Source organism: Moschus berezovskii, chromosome 24 (genome assembly GCF_049115385.1).
Source record: "Moschus berezovskii isolate FMDL1 chromosome 24, NW_MosBer_1.0, whole genome shotgun sequence".
NCBI classification, from domain to species: Eukaryota; Metazoa; Chordata; class Mammalia; order Artiodactyla; family Moschidae; genus Moschus; species Moschus berezovskii.
Genome location: NC_142483.1, coordinates 23280022 through 23300753, shown reverse-complemented (window position 1 = coordinate 23300753; position 20732 = coordinate 23280022). Strand labels below are relative to the sequence as shown.

General features: G+C 47.8%; 1 protein-coding gene across 4 annotated transcripts in view; it reads left to right on the top strand.

The window, feature by feature from the left end:
- PRICKLE2 (prickle planar cell polarity protein 2) overlaps positions 1–20732 on the top strand; it is a 384940-nt gene that overhangs the window by 342070 nt on the left and 22138 nt on the right. For all 4 annotated transcript variants that reach the window (XM_088831558.1, XM_055414259.2, XM_055414260.2 and 1 more), the window contains one exon: positions 3161–4033. In XM_088831558.1, the coding sequence (XP_088687684.1) occupies positions 3161–4033 (873 nt within the window). The remainder of the gene's footprint in view (positions 1–3160; positions 4034–20732) is intronic.

Here is a 20732-nt window from a genome sequence, read left to right as displayed (position 1 = left end):
TAGAGAGGGAATAAAAAAGGAACGCTTAGATGTGGAACGGCCGAGCCCTTTTCCAGATGTTTAGAGTTCAGGAGCAGTTCAGAGCACCATCTGACATCGTTGATGTTTATCAGGGACCGCATTCCTATGCCGGCTGCGCCGCTGTGGAACACACCTCCTCCTCCACTCTCCCCAGCGCGATCCAGCCTTGTGCAGGGCCCCCACCCCCAGAACTCGGCCCTCACTGCTGCATCTGAGCGTGTTCCCTTGCAGCTGGTGGAGCACAGGCTGTAGGAACTGGACTTCCCACGCCTCTGACAGGCAGCGGGTGAAGCTGCAGCTGCTGGGGAGGCCGCACTGAGTTGGAGCTCCCAGCGAGGACCCAGGGCAGCCAGGTGTCAGCTTCAGTTCTCGGGAGGAGGAGGGCGGGGCGGGGGGAAGTGAGGACCTGGCCAGCCTCAGCTCTTTCTGGAACAGTATCCAGGTAGCATCCCTCAGGGCAGAGAGAGACAGGTGTTGAGACCTCAGGAACACACAGGAAGACCAAGAGTTAGCAGAGTCTAAGCGCTGACTGCATCTTAACTCAGTTCTCACAGCAGCCCCGTGAAGTAAGGACTGGTGTTACCCCTGTTTTAGTGTGGAGGAGACGCAGGCCCAGAGACGTGAAGCTGCTTGCCTAGGGTCACACCGTCCTTCAGCGCCTGTGCTAAGCTGGTGGGTTTCAGGGTCTTTAGAATCTGCTGGCGTGGTTGGAGCTGTGGTTTGAACCTGTATTCGTCCCGGTCCTGAGGCCTCACTGAAGTACCAGAGGGTTCTGCCTGCCTCTGCTCCCTCCAGCAGCCTGGTGAGGGAAGTGTTTCTGTGGGGGGTTTGCTTTGTTTTAAATTTTTGTTGGAGTATATGGTTGCTTTACAATGTTGTGTCAGTTTCTACTAAACAGAAAGTGAATCAGCCATACATCTATCTATGTATGTATGTATCCTGTTTGGGAGGATTTCCTTCCCATTTAGGTCACCACAGAGCACTGAGGAGAGTTCCCTGTGCTATAGAGTAGGGTCTTGTTGTCTGTTTTATACGTAGTATCAGTGGTGTACGTATGTCAGGCCTGGTCCCCCAGTTTTTCACCCCTTTCCTGCTTCGTGTCCAGACATTTGCTCCCTGCATCTGTGTCTCGCTTTCTGCTTTGCAGGTAAGATTGTCTGCATCAGTTTTTTTCAGATTTGACATATCTATGTTTATATACGACATGTTGTCTTTTTGTGACTCAATTCATTCTGAATGACAGCCTCTAGGTCCATCCATGTCTCTACAGAAGACCCAGTTTTGCTCCTTTTTTCACTGAGTAACGTTCCATTGTGTGTGTGGAGCCCCAGCTCTGGGCCTGCTGTCTCTAGCCCCATCCCTGCCAGTTCTCACTCCTGGGGAAGTGGTGCTGTGATAGGGAGTTGACTGAGTGTCTCACTCACCTTGGGGTGCCCTTGTGGCTTCTCCGGTCCCTCTAAATAGCGGTCCCTATAGCCTGACACCTAAATAAGCAGAGACCCCCTTAGTTTGGGGAGGAGCTCCTAGGAGAAGAACATACCTTACTCTTCTCTCTGGACCAGGGACATAAAGATAGTGAGGTGAACACGGAGAGGGCCCAGAGAGGCTACTGTGCAGTTGGCCTTTCGTTCTTGCCCTTCTCCTTTTCCCTGTTCCTTATTCACACCCTCTCTAGACAAGTCTCTAAAGGTTGTTGCTAGAAAGTTCAGACTCAGGACCGTCAGCCCCCACAGGTGACAGTTCCCATCCATACTGCCTTTCAGGGAAGACATTTATCACGAGCTGTGAGGAGTCTTGCCAAGGTCCCCTCCGATCCCACTCACTGCTGGGTCTGCACTCCTATGGGGGTTGGGGAAGGGGCCCCCACAACTTCTGGCTCCATTCTGCCTGTTTGGTAACTGCTGTCAAAACGTTTCCCTGTGTGGTTACCTTAGTAACCGACCCAGGTACCTCTCTCACTGACCTGGCACAGGTCACGTGCGCAACCTTAAACTAGTTATTGGACTGGGAGGAGATATGGTGTTTTTACTGAACAGTGCCAGTCCAGCTGTGGCTTTAGCCCCGCCCAAAGCTCATGGCCCAAGGGTGGCAAGAAGATGGTGTCCCACTACGGGGTTAAGTCCTGTAACCAGAAGAGGGCAGAACAGCCAGGGCTATGGGAAGTTCCTGGAAGCAGGTGTAACAAGATTATATAAACCAGGCACAGCTTTGGCACAGGAAGGAAGTTATACAAGGGATGTGCATGCTTATGGTAAGGAGATGTCTTTGACAAACCAGGTCCAAGTTTTTCCTTACCATGAGCGAAATCCACTTTTTTCCTTTCCACTGAGCTGCTAAACTGATGACCCCTTAGAGTGTCGTACGCTAGTGAAGGGATTCAGTTCACTTGCCCATTCCACATGTGAGGAGGCCCCGGGGCATGAGCCCCAGGCCATGTTCAAGGAGATGCCCCAGAAACTTCATAATCCAACTTCACTTTTAGTAATTAATAGATGCACGTGTGTAGTGGCTCGTTGTCAAGCAGTATTCGTACTGTGAAGAAAATACAGCAGTTGAGGATGGACAGTAGTCAAGGGTAGCTGTGAGGGTTGACAGGACCACAAAGTAGAGTGAAAGAGACAATTACCAAGGTCATGGTTAGGAGCCAGACGTGCTGGGTGCAGATCTCGTCTGTGATTGCTAGCTCTTCTACACTGAGCAAGTTATTTAATCGCCTATGCCTCTGTGTTCTCATCTGAAAAGTGGACATGGTATTAGAGATCTGCCTCCTGCAGTGGAGAGGTTAAGTGAGTTTGCATATCTGCAAAGCATTTAAAGCAGTGATTCTCATACCTGAGTATCATTATTGCTGTTTATCTGGAGGAATGTGCCCTGGGCAGAAGGATTCATGGACAGGCCACTTTGATCTGGTTTCTCTGCCCTCAGGGCACATGAGTTAAGGAGGACCTGACTGGTAAAACACATCGACTATCATGATAAGACACGATTACTGTTTACACAGGAGCCTGATAGTCGACCTATTGACATTTTATTCTGCAGCATCTAGAGCCCCGAGTCAAACCAGGGTGCTGTATGTTTCACGTCGTGTCACAGTGCTCGGAGCAGCTCGTCACCCTATTCGTGTCCCTTCTTTTCCCAGGAATTGACCAAGGTCAAATGACCTATGACGGCCAACACTGGCATGCCACCGAGACTTGTTTCTGCTGCGCTCACTGCAAGAAGTCGCTTCTGGGGCGGCCTTTCCTCCCCAAACAAGGCCAGATCTTCTGCTCGAGGGCCTGCAGCGCCGGCGAGGACCCCAATGGCTCAGACTCCTCCGATTCCGCCTTCCAGAACGCCCGGGCCAAGGAGTCCCGGCGCAGCGCCAAGATCGGCAAGAACAAGGGCAAGACGGAGGAGCCGCTACTCAACCAGCACAGCCAGCTGCAGGTGAGCTCCAACCGGCTGTCGGCCGACGTGGACCCTCTGTCACTGCAGATGGACCTGCTCAGCCTGTCCAGCCAGACTCCTAGCCTCAACCGGGACCCCATCTGGAGGAGCCGGGACGAGCCATACCACTACGGAAACAAGCTGGAGCAGAGCCAGCCGCAGAGCCCCCTGCAGCTCCTCAGCCAGTGCAACATCAGAACTTCCTACAGCCCTGGCGGGCAGGGCGCTGGAGCCCAGCCCGACGTGTGGGCCAAGCACTTCGGCAACCCGAAGAGGAGCTCATCGCTGGCCATGAAGGGCCACGGTGGCAGCTTCATCAAGGAGTGCCGTGAGGACTACTACCCAGGCAGGCTGCGGTCCCAGGAGAGCTACAGCGACATGTCCAGCCAGAGCTTCAGCGAAAGCCGGGGCGGCATCCCAGTCCCCAAGTACGAGGAAGAGGAGGAGGAGGAAGGGGGCTTGTCCGCTCAGCAGTGTCGGACCCGGCACCCCATCAGCTCGCTGAAGTACACTGAGGACATGACGCCCACCGAGCAGACCCCGCGGGGCTCCATGGAGTCGCTGGCACTGTCTAATGCAACAGGTAGGTTCTGGTCTCCTGGGACCCTGAGAATGTTCTCGGGGTCCTCCGATTGCTGTTCCTCAGGTTTTGTGTCATGCCCACCACATGCCCCTCCACCAGGTTGTCGAGGAAGGTGAACCCCATGCCGATGGCTCCTTTGATTGGATTCCTTCTAGGTGGAGCCTGACACAGGGGTTAAGGTGCCTGTGATGAACATGCTGCCAAGGAAGAGGAGCGAGAGAAACAGGGAAGGACAGCAGGGAGGAGCCAAGTGGAAGGTGTCTGGGCTGGGGTCGAGCTTCACCCTGAGTCCACAGGGGGCTCTGGAGGATGAGTGGGCCCATGCGGTGGGGTGGGTTCCTTCTTGGGACAAAGGGCTGATGCTTTGCTCAGCCATGTCAATCAGTCATTGGTCCTGGGCAACTGGAGAGCTACTTGGGGATGAGGTTGTGGGTGTGGGCACAGGGGCAGGAGAGCGCCTCTCAGCCAAAAGTGACATTAAAGAGAAGGGGTGGGCGGTTGTCAGCTCCGGTATCTCATTAGGGAGCTGGTTTTAGTGTGGGGATAAAGATGAAAGAAATGAGTATAGATAAGGAGCAAGCAGGCAGGCTGAGAAGGACAAAAGTGTTGAGAGAAACACAATCCATTGCTTGCTCTTGCCAACTAAATTGCCCAGCTGTTTTGTATACACGTGTAGACAATGTCAGCATTCTCCAAGATGACACTATGCAAAGTGTCATCTGAGGAGCAGGTCTGTCCACAGTGCACCCTGAGATCAGCACTGCTGTTAACAGCGTTTATGCACTCTGGGAGCAATTTGACATCATTGCAACATCCAAGCGCATGTTCAGTGGGCTTGTCTCTACTGGTTCAGGTATGGACCGGACAGGGTGTTATAGACCAGTAGGTGAGTTGTCTGTGGCATGTGCTGGGTGTAAGTCCTGCTCAGGTGGGTCACATATCAGCCACATTGGGCTGAAATATGAAAACTGGTCCTTCGCTCCAGATAGATTGAGAAATGCTGCCTGAAGGAGCATTGAGTGTCTCTGCCTTTTGTGGATGGGACACCAGGAGGAAGACACATGTCTGTCCCTTCCAGTAGGGATCCCAGAGTCAGATGTGTCTGTCCCAGTGGAAAGTGGACAGCCTTATGCACGTCAGCCCCCTCTGGAGGGACAGCCGCTGCTGGGCTCCAGCTGGTTGTTGCCGCTTACAGGAATGTTTGTTTATTTATTCAACTAAGGGTGATACAGCACTCGCCGTGTGCCAAACATTGTTCCAAGCACATGATAAATATTCACTCAGTTAAATCATCACCGCTCTTTGAAAGAGAGAGACTCTTAACATTCTCAATTCAGAGTAGAAGAAACTGAAGCACAGAGAGGTTGAAGCACTTGCCCAAAGTCACCCAACTTTTCAAAGCAGAAGATTGGAACCTCTGCATGTGACCCCAGAGCAGCGCTCTTCCTCACATCAGGCTGCCAACCTCATCTGAGCTCCATGCTGTCAGGTCTTCCAGGTTCCCAAATAAGTTTAAAATTTGGATTTTTTTTTTTTTTAATGTAAAGCCTATTGGAACTCTCTGCTGGACGCAGAATGTGTCTCTGAGTTGAAGGATATATGTATGTTGTGTTATTAACCTCATCATCCTCTCCAGTGCTTTCACAGCTGTGTGCTCCTTTGTCTTGGAGGACAAAGGGCAGGAATCTTTGCCCCCATGTTTCAGATGAAAAAAATGAGGCCTTGGTGACTAAGCTTGTTGCCTAATGTTATACAAGGGTGCAATTAGCACAGAGTGATGACTGCCTGGCTTCTAGCCCTGTTTGTGCTGTTCTCAAAAGATTTATATACTATAATTATTTAAGAGGCCAGGAGATGTGTATGTAATTCAGACTCTGAAGTGGAGTTTCTCAAAGCTAGACCACCTGTATCCGACTCATTGGCTGCTTGATTGAAACATGAATTCCAGGGCCTCCCCTCCAGGCCCAGTATATCAGACTCAGTAGAGGTCGGGCCCAGAAACCTGCACTTTGAACAACTCTCTGCTGGTGTTGTGTTCACCTAACCACTGTCTAGAGCAGTTGTTCTTGGGTTTGTCTGTTCTGACTTGATTGTCCTCACAATGTAACTTAGGAGGAAATCAGGATATCTAGAGGTTGGAGAATGTTGGAAAGACCAACTAAGTACATTTGAAGAATATATAGTCTCCGACCCTAAGGAAAAGGCAGGTAATTTATCCTCAAGATTTTCTGTAGATCCTTGGGCAAAGCAGCGAATGCCCCTCTGTCTCTGAGAACTTTTTGGAAAGCAGCCCTGAACCACATCTGACAGAGCTGAGAAAAATTGCCCAGACCAGCACTGTCTGATTCAGCAGCCACAAGCCACATGTGACTATTGAAATTTGAATAATCAAGGCCATCAGCTCTACAAGCCACCTTTCAAGTGCTCACCAGCCATGAGCTGAATTTTAAATTTCATTTAATTTTAATCAGTTTCATTTTCAATCACATGTAGCTCAACCATAGGCTACCCTATGGATGGCACAGATGAAGGGAGTGAGCTGTTAGGATGGGCAGAATTTCAACCCCATTATTAATCTCTTTGGGCTTCCTTGGTGACTCAGCTGGTGAAGAATCCACCTGCAATGTGGAAGACCTGGGTTCTATCCCTGGGTTGGGAAGATGCCCTGGAGAAGGGAATGGCTACCTGCTCTGGTATTCTGGTATGGAGAATGCCATGGACTGTGTAGTCCATGGGATCGCAAAGAGTCTGACACGACTGAGTGACTTTCATTATCATTAATATCTTTGGGAATTCTGTCCTGAGCCCTGGTTTTTTTTTTTTTTTTTTTTTGAACTGTGGTGCTGGAGAAGACTCTTGAGAGTCCCTTGGACTGCAAGGAGATCCAACCAGTCCATTCTAAAGGAGATCAACCGTGGGTGTTCATTGGAAGGACTGATGCTAAAGCTGAAACTCCAATACTTTGGCCACCTCATGCGACGAGTTGACTTACTGGAAAAGACTCTGATGCTGAGAGTGATTGGGGGCGGGAGGAGATGGGGACGACAGAGAATGAGATGGCTGGATGGCATCACCGACTCTATGGACATGAGTTTGAGTGAACTCCGGGAGTTGGTGATGGACAGGGAGGCCTGGCGTGCTGTGATTCATGGGGTCGCAAAGAGTCGGATACGACTGAGTGACTGAACTGAACTGATGAAGTGAACCATCTAATTGTACTATTTAAAATTACATCAGTGGTAAATGTGGGGCTTGGAGGGTATACAGAGAGGGCTCTAGCTAAGTTAGGAAGATCAGAGAGGACAGAAAAAAATGCTTAAGGGGGGAATGGGGAAGGCGTATTACCCTAAGGCGCTTACCTCCTAAGGTAGCAAGAGCAGTGTGTGCAAAGTTCCTGTGGTAGAACGTGTGGCAAATATAAAGACCTGAAAGAAGGCCCTGTGGCTGGGCAATTCACAGAGGCTAGCAAGGCTGGAAGGCACAGGGGACAGTGCGGAACCATTTCAGATAGTTTAAGGGTTTGGGCCTTTCCACTAAGGACAGTGGAAAGCACTTGAAATTACAGGCCAGCAGGGAGGGAAGTGACCTGATCAGGTTTGCATTCTGGAAAGATGGCTTCAGCTGCTGTATGGGGAATTGACTTTAAGAGGGTTAAGTGCTGGTACAGAGAGACCCATTAGGAGGCAATCCAGGATGTGCAGCCAGGAGAAGAGGTGAAGGCGGCAGCCCCCAAGGTGTAAACAGAGCAGTGACTGAAGAGTGTGCATGTGACGGTGACCTAGGAGAGGAAATTGGCAGAGCTTTTCGGTGCCCTGGGGAAGGATCCCGGGAGGCAGAATTGCATGGATGTGAAAACGTAAAAGTTGGATCAGTTTGCCTACTCTGTGATTTTTTGACCCAGGCCAGCATCAGCAGAAAGTCCGTGCATCATTGGCTTGGATACTCAGACACACGCCAGAAGTAGAAACCTGCCATCTTTGATTAGTGTTGTACCAGCGTGGCATATCCACACCTTTATTATCCTTCCATTGAGCTACAGTTGGTTTATAATATCAGTTTCAGGTATACGACATAGTAATTCAATATTTCTATAGATGATACTCCTCTTAAAGTTATTGCAAACTAATGGCTGTATTTTCCTGTTCTGTATTATATACCCTATTGCTTATTTATTCTATGCATAGCATGTCCACACCTTTAACACACATCACCTACACACCTTGACAAGGAAAGCTCAGTTGCACAACAACTGGATGTATTGATTGCTAGCGGGTAATGAGGTAATTTTTTTTTTTTTTTTAGCATTTATGGCAAACTGAAAAAGAAGGACAAAGAAACTTCAGTGTGAGAATCTGAAGTAACAAATGGAACAGCCCACTTTATCAAGAATGTCTGAGCTGTTTCTTAATCCTTTTAATGCAAAATATGTGTATATTTAATTTGAGGTAGGAACATTTCTCCTGTTCTTCTGCATAGCTTAGATATCCATCCTCTAACCCAAATTCTGTATTTAAACTGTTGGATAAAACTCCCTAAGCAGCTGGCACCCGTGACTCAAGGAGTTAGCCCTCAAAGGTTCTCATAAATCATATGGCCCAGGACTTTCTGATCCTTGCCTCCATAGGGAAGACGTGGAAGATGCCCAGTCTGGAATTACAGGTTCGAAAACCTGGAACTCACCTTGAGTTCTGTTGTTTGGTTCCAGAGCCAACCCCAGGTCTCCTTGGGGAAATGCATAGGAATCGTCTTTGTTCACTGGAATTACGGAACTCTTTTGTTTGCAAGCCTCCCAATTCCAATGGGTGTAAACAAACAAGATTTTGTTTTTCATCACGAAGTTCAGAGTTCCCAGATTGGGAGTTCCTGGTACAGCTGGATCCAGGCCCACAAATGATGTCATCAGGACTCAGTCTCCTTCCTGTCTCAGTTCTTGTTTTCTGCTTAGTGGCATCATTGTCAGGTGACTCTTCCCAGGAGTGGGAGAGGGTGCTCAGCAACCCCAGGCTAACATCCGTTAACATCAGGTGAACTGGGCAAGTAGTGTCAAGGTCATCAAAACTGTAGGAATGGAAAATGGAGAAGAGGAGCTTCTCAAAGGGAAATTGAGATAGTCTTTACAAAAGAGGAGGGATGGTGCTGCAGGAATACAAACCACAGGTGTGGCACCCATCTGGGGCTGACCACCCCCCCACACACACACCTTGATCTGGTTCCTTCCTCCAAAAGCCCCACCATTTAAACTTGACATCAAATGTCCATTATGGTTGTTAGCCATGGTTTTTTTATGGAGACAACGCTCTGATCTTTGGGACATGTCCCTGTGCTGATTGTAATGTGAAGGTTCTAGATGGATTGGAGTGGCAGGTTAGATGGTACCCAACCTTCTGGCTCTGTGTTGAGGATGTGATTCAGGAGTGCCTCTGACTGGTTTCATGATCTGACTTCCTTAGTGCCCCCACCAAGAAAGCATGCCCTCTTGGCATTTGTCGGCTCTGAACCAGGCTCACAGACCAGGGACCAGATGAAAGCCAGCAGAGCGAATGCCGTAGGAGAATGTTTGTTCCTTATTTTTTGCTGAGTCAAAGCTTTGGCGTGTGGGAAAGCAGAAGACATTGTCAGAGCCAGGGGAGACAGATGGGGAACAGTGGACAGACAGACAGAGCCCAATCCAGTAGCTACCTGTCATGGTCTCGCTGATATTTTCTGGGTCCAGAGAAACTTTTCCAGTGTTCTGGTTTTTAATAACCACTCAGGAGGCTTATTTATAACCTCCTTGGGCGTGAGCAGTCAGCTGTGCTGAGAGTAAGTAACCGTGGTTGCTGACAGGAGAGAAAAGATCGCTGATTTTATTCATTTTATTACTGAAAAGGCAACACTGGAATAAAGAAAATGGGCCTAGAGTGGGGACCAGAGGGTGATGGGCTGTTTAGACTCATAAGATTTTTCAAAGTGAATTTTTAAAGAATGAGTGTGCCTTTCTCTCAGAACCTTTGAATTTGGGAGTCTCACATGGGAAATCAGATAGTTCTTATCCACTTGAAAATGGTTTTGAAACTGAGATTTTTAGGATTTATGCCTTTAAAATATCGACAGTTACTAAAATGTAAAAGAGGAAGATTGAGAAAAATGACAGAAGTGGGGAAACATATTGTAACACCCACCGCTTGACTAGTGCTAATATTTCGGTGACTTTTCCAGTTTTTCCCTATATACTGGTATATCATTTTTCTTGGAGTGGTAGGCATATTGAATATTTTGTGTCCTGAATTTCTTCACTTGCATTCTATTGTTAGCTTATTTTCAGAGCTTTTGTAACCATCGTTTTTGATGACTGCATTAGTATTCCATTGAATGTTATCGCATCTCTGGAATTGGACATTTAGGCAGTTTCCAATCTGATTTTATTTAAATCTTGATTTCTTTGGTTTCCATCAACAGAACATACTTTCTTGACCCTCCCTTTTCTTATCAACATAAACTTTCTAAATATTTGGCTCAGAGGCTCACCAGATTCTTGACCTCCTCAGCTTGGCCCCTTGGGAAAGCATTTTAGCATCTCCTGCACAAGGTGTTCTGGCCACAGGGTGACGCCTGTCAGCTATACTGTGCTGACCCTCAACTGTCTAAGCCACCCCTCTAAAACCTATACATGAAGCGTCTCCCAGAGCACTGGAAAATTAATGTGATCGAAACCCCTCTTCCTAGTATGAGCGGTGTGGAGCCAACTTAGGGGAGTGTATTTCTCTGTATAGTCAGTCATCCACTCCATCAGTTAGACTCATCCAGGGAGCCACCCACATTATATTCATCTGGGATGTTTGTCAGTAATGCAGATTCTTGGGCCCCATCCCAGACTCACAAGTAGAATCTCTCAGGGCTCACGTTTTCTAACAAGTGCCCCCGGAGAACTCTCAGGCCCGCTAAGAGTCTGAGAAAGGCCCGCTGAGCTACAGGAACCCAGACTCCTCATCTTGGTGATCAGATAGTTACTATCTTATTTACCGTCTTGTCTGTGGCTGGAATGCTCATCTGTCCTGCAGTCCCCTTCTGCATCTCCTCTTAGCCCTGAGTTCAGCCTCCTATTTAGACAAAAGCAAAATGAATTATGCTTCTTCTGAGAAGCTCTGAAGATGTCCCCAAGATCAACTTGCTCTTGATAACAGTAAATATCATTCTAATGAGTTAAGAACACATGATCTGAACCATATGGATGGGATATTCCTTAATTACAAAGTATAGATTAAATATGAAAGAGGGTGATACTTGCCAAGTGGTTTTGGCATTTTCACTGGATACAGCAGAAAAAGTGGACAGTAAAACACTCTAGTCTTCAAACAGGGCCCGTTTCAGCTCTAAATCAATGTGAAAATCAAAAGGCCATGAAACCAAAGTTTCATAGAATTTGAGACAGTTTGATTTGTTGTCTGTTCAGCATAGAGTTATTTCCAGTAGCCCTCCTCAGTGTTTTACCAGCGTCACCTTGAGAGCTTCTAGTTAGCTGTCTGTGGGTGGATGGATGGGTATGTGTGTGTGTGTGTGTTTTCTGAGCTCTGTTCTTCCAGCCAGCTCCTCCAGCCTGCCCTTCCCAAATCAAAACCAGACCATGACATGTTTTTGGGAGGCGGCTGTCACAAATCAGGCTGACCAAACAGGCGGGGCACCGTCTAGAAGATAAAGTCTCTGTGTTCCAACACAAAATTACTAAGAAAAAACCTCATGTTTTCTTTGGTACAAAAACTTTTAACAGCTTAAAAATGTCATGCCGAACTCCCCATCCACTAAGTAAAGATATAGGACATATTTCTTCCATTTTTTCCCCTCTCTGTTCTGGAAAATCATCTTTCTCAGCTCTCACCCACCCATGGTTTTGGAGTTCCAGTTTGCAGACCGTCCAGCCCCCATCTTCCCTTTTCTCTGTTAGCTTCCCCATGTACTAGCAGAGGAGGGAAAAACAGGCTCATCATGCTCCTTGCACAGAGGAGTAGAAACTGTCCTTCTGTGCATTTCTGTTCTCTGGACCTTTCCTGGGAACAAACCCTTGACTCTCAGTTGCGCTACGTCTGAGGGATTCTCATTTCTTGAAGTTAAGCATCTTACCCCATCAGATCTGCCTTCCTGAGTGTGTTATCCCTCCAAAGGCACCTGTGGGGACTTATTTTTATTCTGATATTGTGCTTCTGTTGCTAGCATCCATAGAAAGGATTCTGTAACTGCCCTGGACTGCTCACCCTGGCCGGAGCAGATTTTTGACAGCTGCCTTTCAAAACGGAGGTGCTGATTTTAGAAGGGCAGAAAAGTCCATTTCAGGCTTTACTTGTGTCTTTTCCTGGAGAGCAGATTAAGCTCAGAGCTGGAAGGGAAATGAGAGAACAGCCTAGAACAACACATCCTTTTTATTTCTTTCTTTGTGTTTGGATCCTGGGTCCTGGGGAAAAGATCAGGGGGAGAGTGGTGGGGAATTCCCTTTGCCTGAGATGCACATTCGTGGACAAACCCTGCCTCAGGGTGAGCGTGATGGTCTAGATGAGTGGCTCTCAACGGGGGCGGGTGGAGGTGGGGAGGGTGGGGATTTTGTCACCCAGGGGACATTTGGCAATATTTGGAAACAGTTTTGTTTGTCACTTCTTGGGGTGCAGGGTGTTCCTGGCTTCTAGCGGATGGAGGGCCAGGGTCGTGCTGCTAAACATGTCCAGTGCGCATGAGAGCACCTCCCCTCCCAGAAATTTGTTTAATTGTTACTTGGAGGATGATTGCTTTCCAGCGTTGTGCTGGTTTCTGCTGTTCAACAGCCTGAATCAGCTGTATGTATACATATAACCACCCCACTTCTCGAGCCTCCCTCGCACCACACCCCCCCGCCACCAATCCAACCCTTCTAGGTCATCAAAGAGCACCAACCCAGCAAAGAATTTTCTGGCCCCATGAGTCAGTAGTGCCAGAGTTGAGAAAGCCTGGTCTCAGCACTGGGAATTCAATCAGAAAGCATCAGCCTCCATCAAAGCCTCTCAGAACCACATCTGAGGAGGTCATGATGTCACATGGTAGGCAGTGGGACTGCCTGGCCTAGCATTTCAGAAGCCCCCTCTGCAACTGAAAGAACCCTTTCTGCTTGTTGGTCTGATCCCAGCCACACCGCACAGAGCGGGTTACTGTTTCAGGATCAGTCCGACCTGGTTGAAACTCCCATTACCGCTCTCACTCCATGGCCTCAGACAAGTGGCTTCAATCTCTCAGCTTTCTAGAGAACAAATGTAAATTTCTGCCACGTGGGGCTGTGGTGGAATGGGAGGTAATATTCCGAAAGCACTTAATTGCATGCCTGGCACTTGGCCGTCTCAATATTTGAGAGTTATTATTACTCTTATTAGGTGCCCCAGAGCGCCGACCTCCTGTCTCTTTCCTTTTAACTTTGTCTCAGCCCATTGCTCACTTACCAGGGAGAAGGAAGAGTGCAGGAACTCAGACCTCATGATCACAGAGAGGGATGGAGGGAGAGGGCCCAGTCCCTGGATGAGCCTGAGGTCCAGCGGTTCTATTGGTGTCAGAGATCCAGACCACGCTGGCGCCCACAGCTGGGGAGCTCTGTGGCTTGGATTTTCAGGAATGTTTGCACCTGGAAAGATGAGCCCCATGCTCCCTGAGTCTTGATTTCCCACCTTGTCTGAACTGAAAGAAGCTATGGGAATCTGAGGCCTAAGTATGCCCATATAACACCTCTTAGTGGTAATGGAGCCTGGCCTTGCTGTGTAAGGAAGCTGGACTGTCAGCTCCTAGACTTCAGCCTCTTCCCTTGCTAATCTCCCCCTCTCCCCAGTATCAATTAACTTTTCAGACAATTCTCATTTGCTGCAGTTTAGAAGAGTTAATTTGTTGTTTGAGTCTGGATGAGCAGTCTCTGGGCCCTGAGTTTAGGAAGACAGTGGGGGGAGTCCAACAATAGAAATTTTCCATTGAGATCATTATCGGCCTTGGAGACTCACTGACTAGTGAGATATGGCTCTTAGCTGCAGATCTGTTTCGAGTTCAAGCCCCTCGTCAGGGAGACAAATTCCAGCCTGCCCGGAAGTTCTCATAAAGGTCTCCCTGAAGCACCCCAGATGTCACCATTTTTTAAAAATTGAAGTACAGTTGATTTCCAGTGTTGTCATAATTGCTGCTGTCCAGAAGAGGAACTCAGTAATACGTAAATGTTTTCTTTTTCATATTCTCTTCCATTGTGATTTATCATAGGATATTAGATAGAGTTCCCAGATCTCACCATTCTTAAGTGAACTGTGGATGGACAGGCTTTCTGTCTCTGAGCATTTTATTTTGTGGCCCTTTCTGCTCAGGATGAGGGCAGCCCAGGAAACAGATGGCTTCCCCTGTCTTCTTCTGCCCTCTGAAGCTGTTTACTGTGGGGACTTTAGTGTGGTTATGTGGGTGATACATCTTTATCTGTCAGTATTGCATGGAACCCAGCAGCTTGGAGGGCATTTGTATTCCAGCTTTTCTCTGAGCCCCAGGACTACCGCAAAAGGAGCGTTGTAAATATCCTTAGTGGGTGTTCAGAAGTTCCGCCCCCTCCCGTTGTCATCCAGTAGCTGAACCCAAAGCCCTCCTTGGAGCATTGAGATGCAAAAATCATTCACTCTCCACCCGACCCTAATACTGCATATGTTAGTGTAAGCTGCCCTGTCATCCTTTATGATAACCCCCTGAAAAATACATCTCTAATGCACTGGTTTTCTCAAGTTGCCATTTCTGTTTATTTATAGAGTTGTCATTTCAAAGGGAGCCATGCTTGTGTGTCTCCCTCATCCACTCACAGTCCCAACGATCCTGTTTTTATCCATCTTCTATACCAGAGTTTGATATGAGATCGTTTTTCTTTTTGAAACAAAAAGAATGAGGAAGAGAAAGACATTTTAAACATGTTGACTCTGACTTGTTTTATGTTCATTTATTCAACAAATACTTATTGGGCGCCTACCATGTGCCAGGCACTCTGTTCATTGCCAAGTGTACGCTGGTGAATAAATCAGACTCAGTCCCTGTGTGGGTCAGGGCCCCAGCAGGAAACAGATGGCACAGGAAAGGGTAATTAAAGGAAGCCTAATGAAGGAGGCCACTGGGTAGTAACTGAGGCCCTAGGCAGAGAACCTCAGCCAATGTTCAGCCTGGCAGAGGGAGCCAGGGTGATAAGTACTGTGCTACCGTCTGATTTCCTACTGGGAATCAACCCCAACCTGAAGCCCAAGAGTCAGAGTCAGCCATTGACGCAGCTTTGTGGGAGAGCAGGGTGGAGCTGGTTATACTGGTGGCAGGGAATGTATAAGCGCACACTAAGGCAGATGATGGTGTGTGGTGTGAAGGACATGAGCAGGGTAAAGACCTGAGAGAGTATTGAGGATTAACAACATTAAAAGGATTGTCAAGGAAGCTGTCTGAAGTGGTGTTAAGAATTGGATAAGAAGTTGCCCTTGCATAGGAAGGGAGGAGGAGAGGAAGAAGATGAAAGGCTTAAGAAATAGCATGTGCAAAGGCCCTGAGGCAAGAGAGAGCTTTACAATTCTGGTAACTGGAAAGCAGGCCAGTGTGCTAAGAGTGTAGTTGTCGAGGGGAGAGCTATACTTAGAGCTATGAAGCACTCACAATTTATTGCTGGCTCAAATTCAGCCTCTTGGAATCCCTTTGAGAACACTGTCCTGGTCCCTTTTCAGTGGAGTGTCTGTAAGTAGGAAGAAGTCAGATGACTTGCAGAGTAGGGGGGAAGCAAAGGCAAGAGTAAGGTCAAAAATACCGTGTGTGTTGGGGAGTGTGAGGGGAGAACTTATCATTTGAAAACAAAAAATGTTTTGGAGGAAAAATAGTCTGTGAACTCTTTCTGTTGATCTTTGGGTTGCTGTGGCTTATTTTTTCCTTTTGGTGCTGATTTCTGGCTTGGTCATCTGTTGGGTTTCATATACATAGTGCATTTGAATTTCACCCCAGGTATCCTGTCTTAGCCAAGCAAATAATATATAAATCTGAATAAAGCAAAGCCTTTCCTGAAGTAAACAGTGAGCCCTGAAAGCATGTAGCTAAACATATGATTCACAAATCTTCTTTAGCTAACACGAATTAGCCAGTTTGGGCCGTGGGGAACAGACTCTAGAGCTGTTAGGACTGATGCATTGGTCCTTAGGAAGAAAGGTGGGTGTTTCCTGGGTGGATGTTGCAGTAATTACAGAAGGCTTTCACTCAGCCTCCAAAGATCTGAATCCGTCCTCGTTTCCTCAGAATTTCGCCCTGAAGTGAAGCACCAGGAGTTCAACAAGATTTTCCACTGTAGGGAGGAAACCATGTGACTTTGTCCTCCTAGAATCTCAGCACCATGATAGGAGATGAGACCAAGTAGGGTCACAGTTTAGGACAGTTCAGTGACTGGTGCCCAAGGCTCATCCTTAAAAATCCCAGGAACCATCACACGTTTGTTTAGGGCCCTTGATGGTCGTGAACTTAGTTCTCATTAACAAGGAAAGGGAACCAATACCTCATGGGAATTCCTATCTCAAGCTCAAAGGTACCAAGTGAATACTTAACACTTTAAAGAGAATGGTCACCAGGCCTTCTCCGTCTCTTTGAAGAGAGAGTTTCATTGGGCACCTACTGGAAAGATGGAAGATAGTGTCCGTGAAATAGTGATAAGCGATCTAAGAAAGAAACAGAAAATTTTTTTTCAGCCAAGTTGAAGATTTTAACCTGGGAACAGCCTCTTAGAAGGCTCCAAGAACTCTCCCACCCGTTAGAGCTCTACATTTAGTTCTAGAAGTTTTTGAGACAGAGTGCTATGCATGAAATGACATGTTCCTGACAGTTTGCACAGCCCAGATCTGTAAGTATGAAGTGGTAGGCCATTGTGACCCTTCACAGGATCAAGAAGGAGTATCCTCTTTTTTTGTTTCTGGATACATATTTTATTTCTGGTGGACAGTGGTGACTAAACCCCACTCACTCCATGAGAGAATATTATCCTTCACGGAGCTGTCTCGGTGGTGGTGGGAGAATGCTGCTCTTCACGGCTGAGGAGGGATTTCTGCCGGTGAGGGAGGTGTGGTTGATGCCTAACGTACAGTGGAGGAGAGCAGTTCAGAGGGCAGAAGAAAAAAAGTGCTTTTTTTTTGGGTGTGGGGCATACTGCATGGCATGTGGGATCTTAGTTCCCCAGCCAGAGATCAAACCCATATCCCCTACTTTGGAAGTGCTGAGTCCTAACCACTTGGACCACCAAGGAAGTCTGAAGAAAAATTTTTATGTTCAAATTTTTCTTATCTGGCCACAAAATATGAATTTTATTTCACAGTAGACACTAAAATCTTCACACAGTGGTTCTCAATCTTTGCCACATATGAAATCATCTGGGGAATATAAAAGAATACAGATGCCTGGACCCCACCCCTAAGAGTTCAGTTTAACTAGTCTGAGGTTTGTCCTGGGCCAGGGGATGTTTTAAGACTCCCCGTAATTCTATCAGGCAGATGAGCTTGAGAAGCAGCATATGAAGGCAAATCCAAATTCTTCAGCAGGTGCATATATTTCTGGCTTCTGGGGTGATTTATGAGTAGTTCTGCTTCTAGTGCCCTAGTTGGGTCTGTTTTCTTTCTGTCTGAAGTAGCACACATCCTGAGGGAGAAAGCACTCATTTCTGAGCATATAGGATGCTCCCTGGTAATATCTTTGCTCTGCCACATCCTGCCCAAAAGCATCTAGAAATTGTCATTCAGGTGATGGTCTCAAGAGTCGAATAAGCCCCTATTTAGAGTTCTTGGCTTGGACTGTTAGCAGTTCTGTGACCTTGGACAAATTACCTAAACTCTTTGAGTTTGAATGTTCTCATCTACAGCAGCCCTTTCAGAGGGTTAAATGAGAAAGCACTGAATACAATTCCTGAGCTCAGTCTCTCAGTTGTGTCTGACTCTTTGCGACCCCATAGACTGTAGCCCGCCAGGCTTCTCCATCCATGGGATTTCCCAGGCAAGAATACTGGAGTGGGTTACCATTTCCTTCTCCAAATACAATTTCTGAATCATAGTAAACACTCAAAAACATTTGCAGTTTTCATCAACAGAGATGCACAAAACTCTCAGGATAGGTGGATTCTGATTTTGTAATAGCTAAGGACTAATCCAGGAAAACCAAATTAATCACAGTAAAGAACAACAACAATGCTTATTGCTTTTATTCCCGTCTTGGAGATGGGGAAACCGAAGATCAGAGAGTTCAAGGTCACATGGCTCGTGACTGGGCTGGTGGGGATTAGAGCAGGTTTGCCAGGCTCAGCTTTTCACCCCCATTTCATATTGCTCTCCATAAAGCTCTTGAAAGAAGAGGGGCCTCCTGGTGACCTCGGCCCTTAATCTGGCTGAGAAAAGGGAGTTGCCTCAAAGCTCAGGTTTTTCTCCGGTGGGAAGGGTTCTGCAGAGAGGTGTCAGCTGGTGAAGCCAGAGTGGGCAGGGTCGGCCGACTGCCACAGGCACCTGGAAAAATCCTCTCCCTCACCCTTTCATTATTGGCTTCCCTTCCTCACAGCTGCCTAGCCCATATGCCACCACACAGGAGCCAGGGCGCCTGCCTGGGCTCAGCCCAGACAACCTCGGCAGCTGCCATGGCAAGCTTGGGGTGACCGGCTGTGCCTGGTGGGCGGCCCCGCCTCCTTTTGCTCACTGCTATTCTGTGCTCTGGTAGAACGAGGGTCCTCTGCAGCTTGCTTGCGGTAGAGGTGGTTCAGCTACTGAGCCAGTGTATCTCACAGCGTGCCCGCTTTTTAACAAAATAACAGAAGACTGTGACACCCCACCTCACTGCTGCTTCCAATTCTCTCTTGTCCAGAGGTTGTCCTCTTTACATCCCCAGGATCTACTGTCATCGACAGAGCTGAGGTCTGTGAAGTCCTTTAAGCGGGACACTGTGTTAACCACTCAGGTAGACGTTTCTTGGTTAATCCTTGTAATGGTGCTGTGAAGCAGACGTCTCGTGTCCTTTCTGTTTCACAGATAAGGAATCTGAGACTTATAATATGTTCAGAGCCGTCATACAGCCAGTAGCTTGAACCAGGGTCTCAACACCTGAGTCCTTTATGTTTAGTCATAATCCAAGGTCCATCTAGTCAAGGCTGTGGTTTTTCCAGTGGTCATGTATGGATGTGAGAGTTGGACTGTGAAGAAAGCTGATCGCCGAAGAATTGATGCTTTTGAACTCTGGTGTTGGAGAAGACTCTTGAGAGTCCCTTGGACTGCAAGGAGATCCAACCAGTCCATTCTAAAGGAGATCAATCCTGAGTGTTCATTGGAAGGACTGATGCTAAAGCTGAAACTGCAATACTTTGACCACCTCATGCGACGAGTTGACTCACTGGAAAAGACTCTGATGCTGGGAAAGGTTGGGGGCAGGAGGAGAAGGGGACAACAGAGAATGAGATGGCTGGATGGCATCACCGACTCTATGGACATGAGTTTGAGTGAACTCTGGGAGTTGGTGATGGACAGGGAGGCCTGGCGTGCTGTGATTCATGGGGTTGCAAAGAGTCGGACCCGACTGAGCGACTGAACTGAACTGAACTGAACTGATGGTTCTCTACCAAGATCTCCCCACCCTGGAGTGGGGGGACATTTGTCAATGTCTGGAGACCTCTTGAGTTGTCACAAGAGAGGGTGGGATGCTCCTGGCATGTAGTGGATAGAGATCAAGGATGCTGCCAAGTATCTCACAGTGCACAGTCCCACCCCAACAACAGAGCATTATCTTATCCCCAAGGTCAGAAAGCTCCAAGTTTGGGAATCTCTGCCACAGCCCTAAACTGAGCTACGTTTTCTTAGTTCATACTCTGAAAATGATGGTTAATATGGTGTTAGAATGCTGACTGTGCTTTGTAAAGTACTCCTGCCCCTCCTCACCCTCTGTCTCTCCCCGGGTTGGGCAGAGCACAGCCTCTTCACTCCCCGCTTTGATAATCCCTGGGTTTGACTTTGTCAAGAATCACTTCATCACTTTGGCAGCAGAGGTTGAATCTGTCTTCCTAAGTTTCCTTCCACCTTTGCAGAAGTTCATGGATATGCTGGACTAGCTTCAGGAATGCAGTGGCTCCAGATGTGGAGAAAGCTGGTGGGTTCTCTCAGACCACCCAGGCCTTCTGCTTCCCCTTCTCCTCTGTCTGCTCCTCCCCTTCCACCACCACCAATACCTCTCTTCTTTGTTGAGGGTTCCACTTTAATCAGTATCTGCGACCTTCATTCTAAGTCTGATGGGAAAACCCCAAATCACAGAACAGGACCGAGAGAGAAAGTAGGTCAGGATTCTAGGTTTGCCGTCTCTGGCTATCTTCAGCATCCTGGCCTGGTGTGACTCAGGCAGGACCCCCAGGGCCTGTGGGCACTGCTGCCAGGGCCTCAGGAGGGAGGGCATAGCCTATGGCGAGCTGGGCAGGTAGGATCTGGCTTTCAGCCTTGGGAAGACACCCTCAGTTGATAGCTTAAGCCTTCAGTCAGGCTAACACGGATTTGAATGCTGCTTGCTGTGTGATCTGGGGGACTGATCCCTGACAACCCTAGATTTCTTTGCTGAAAAATGAGAATGACTGTACCCACTCTCCAGGGTTGATGAGACTTGAATGAGGTTGAACATGTGAAATTGTTGAGTACCATGCCTTGCCCATAGTAGATATCCAAAAAGGCACCTCTTG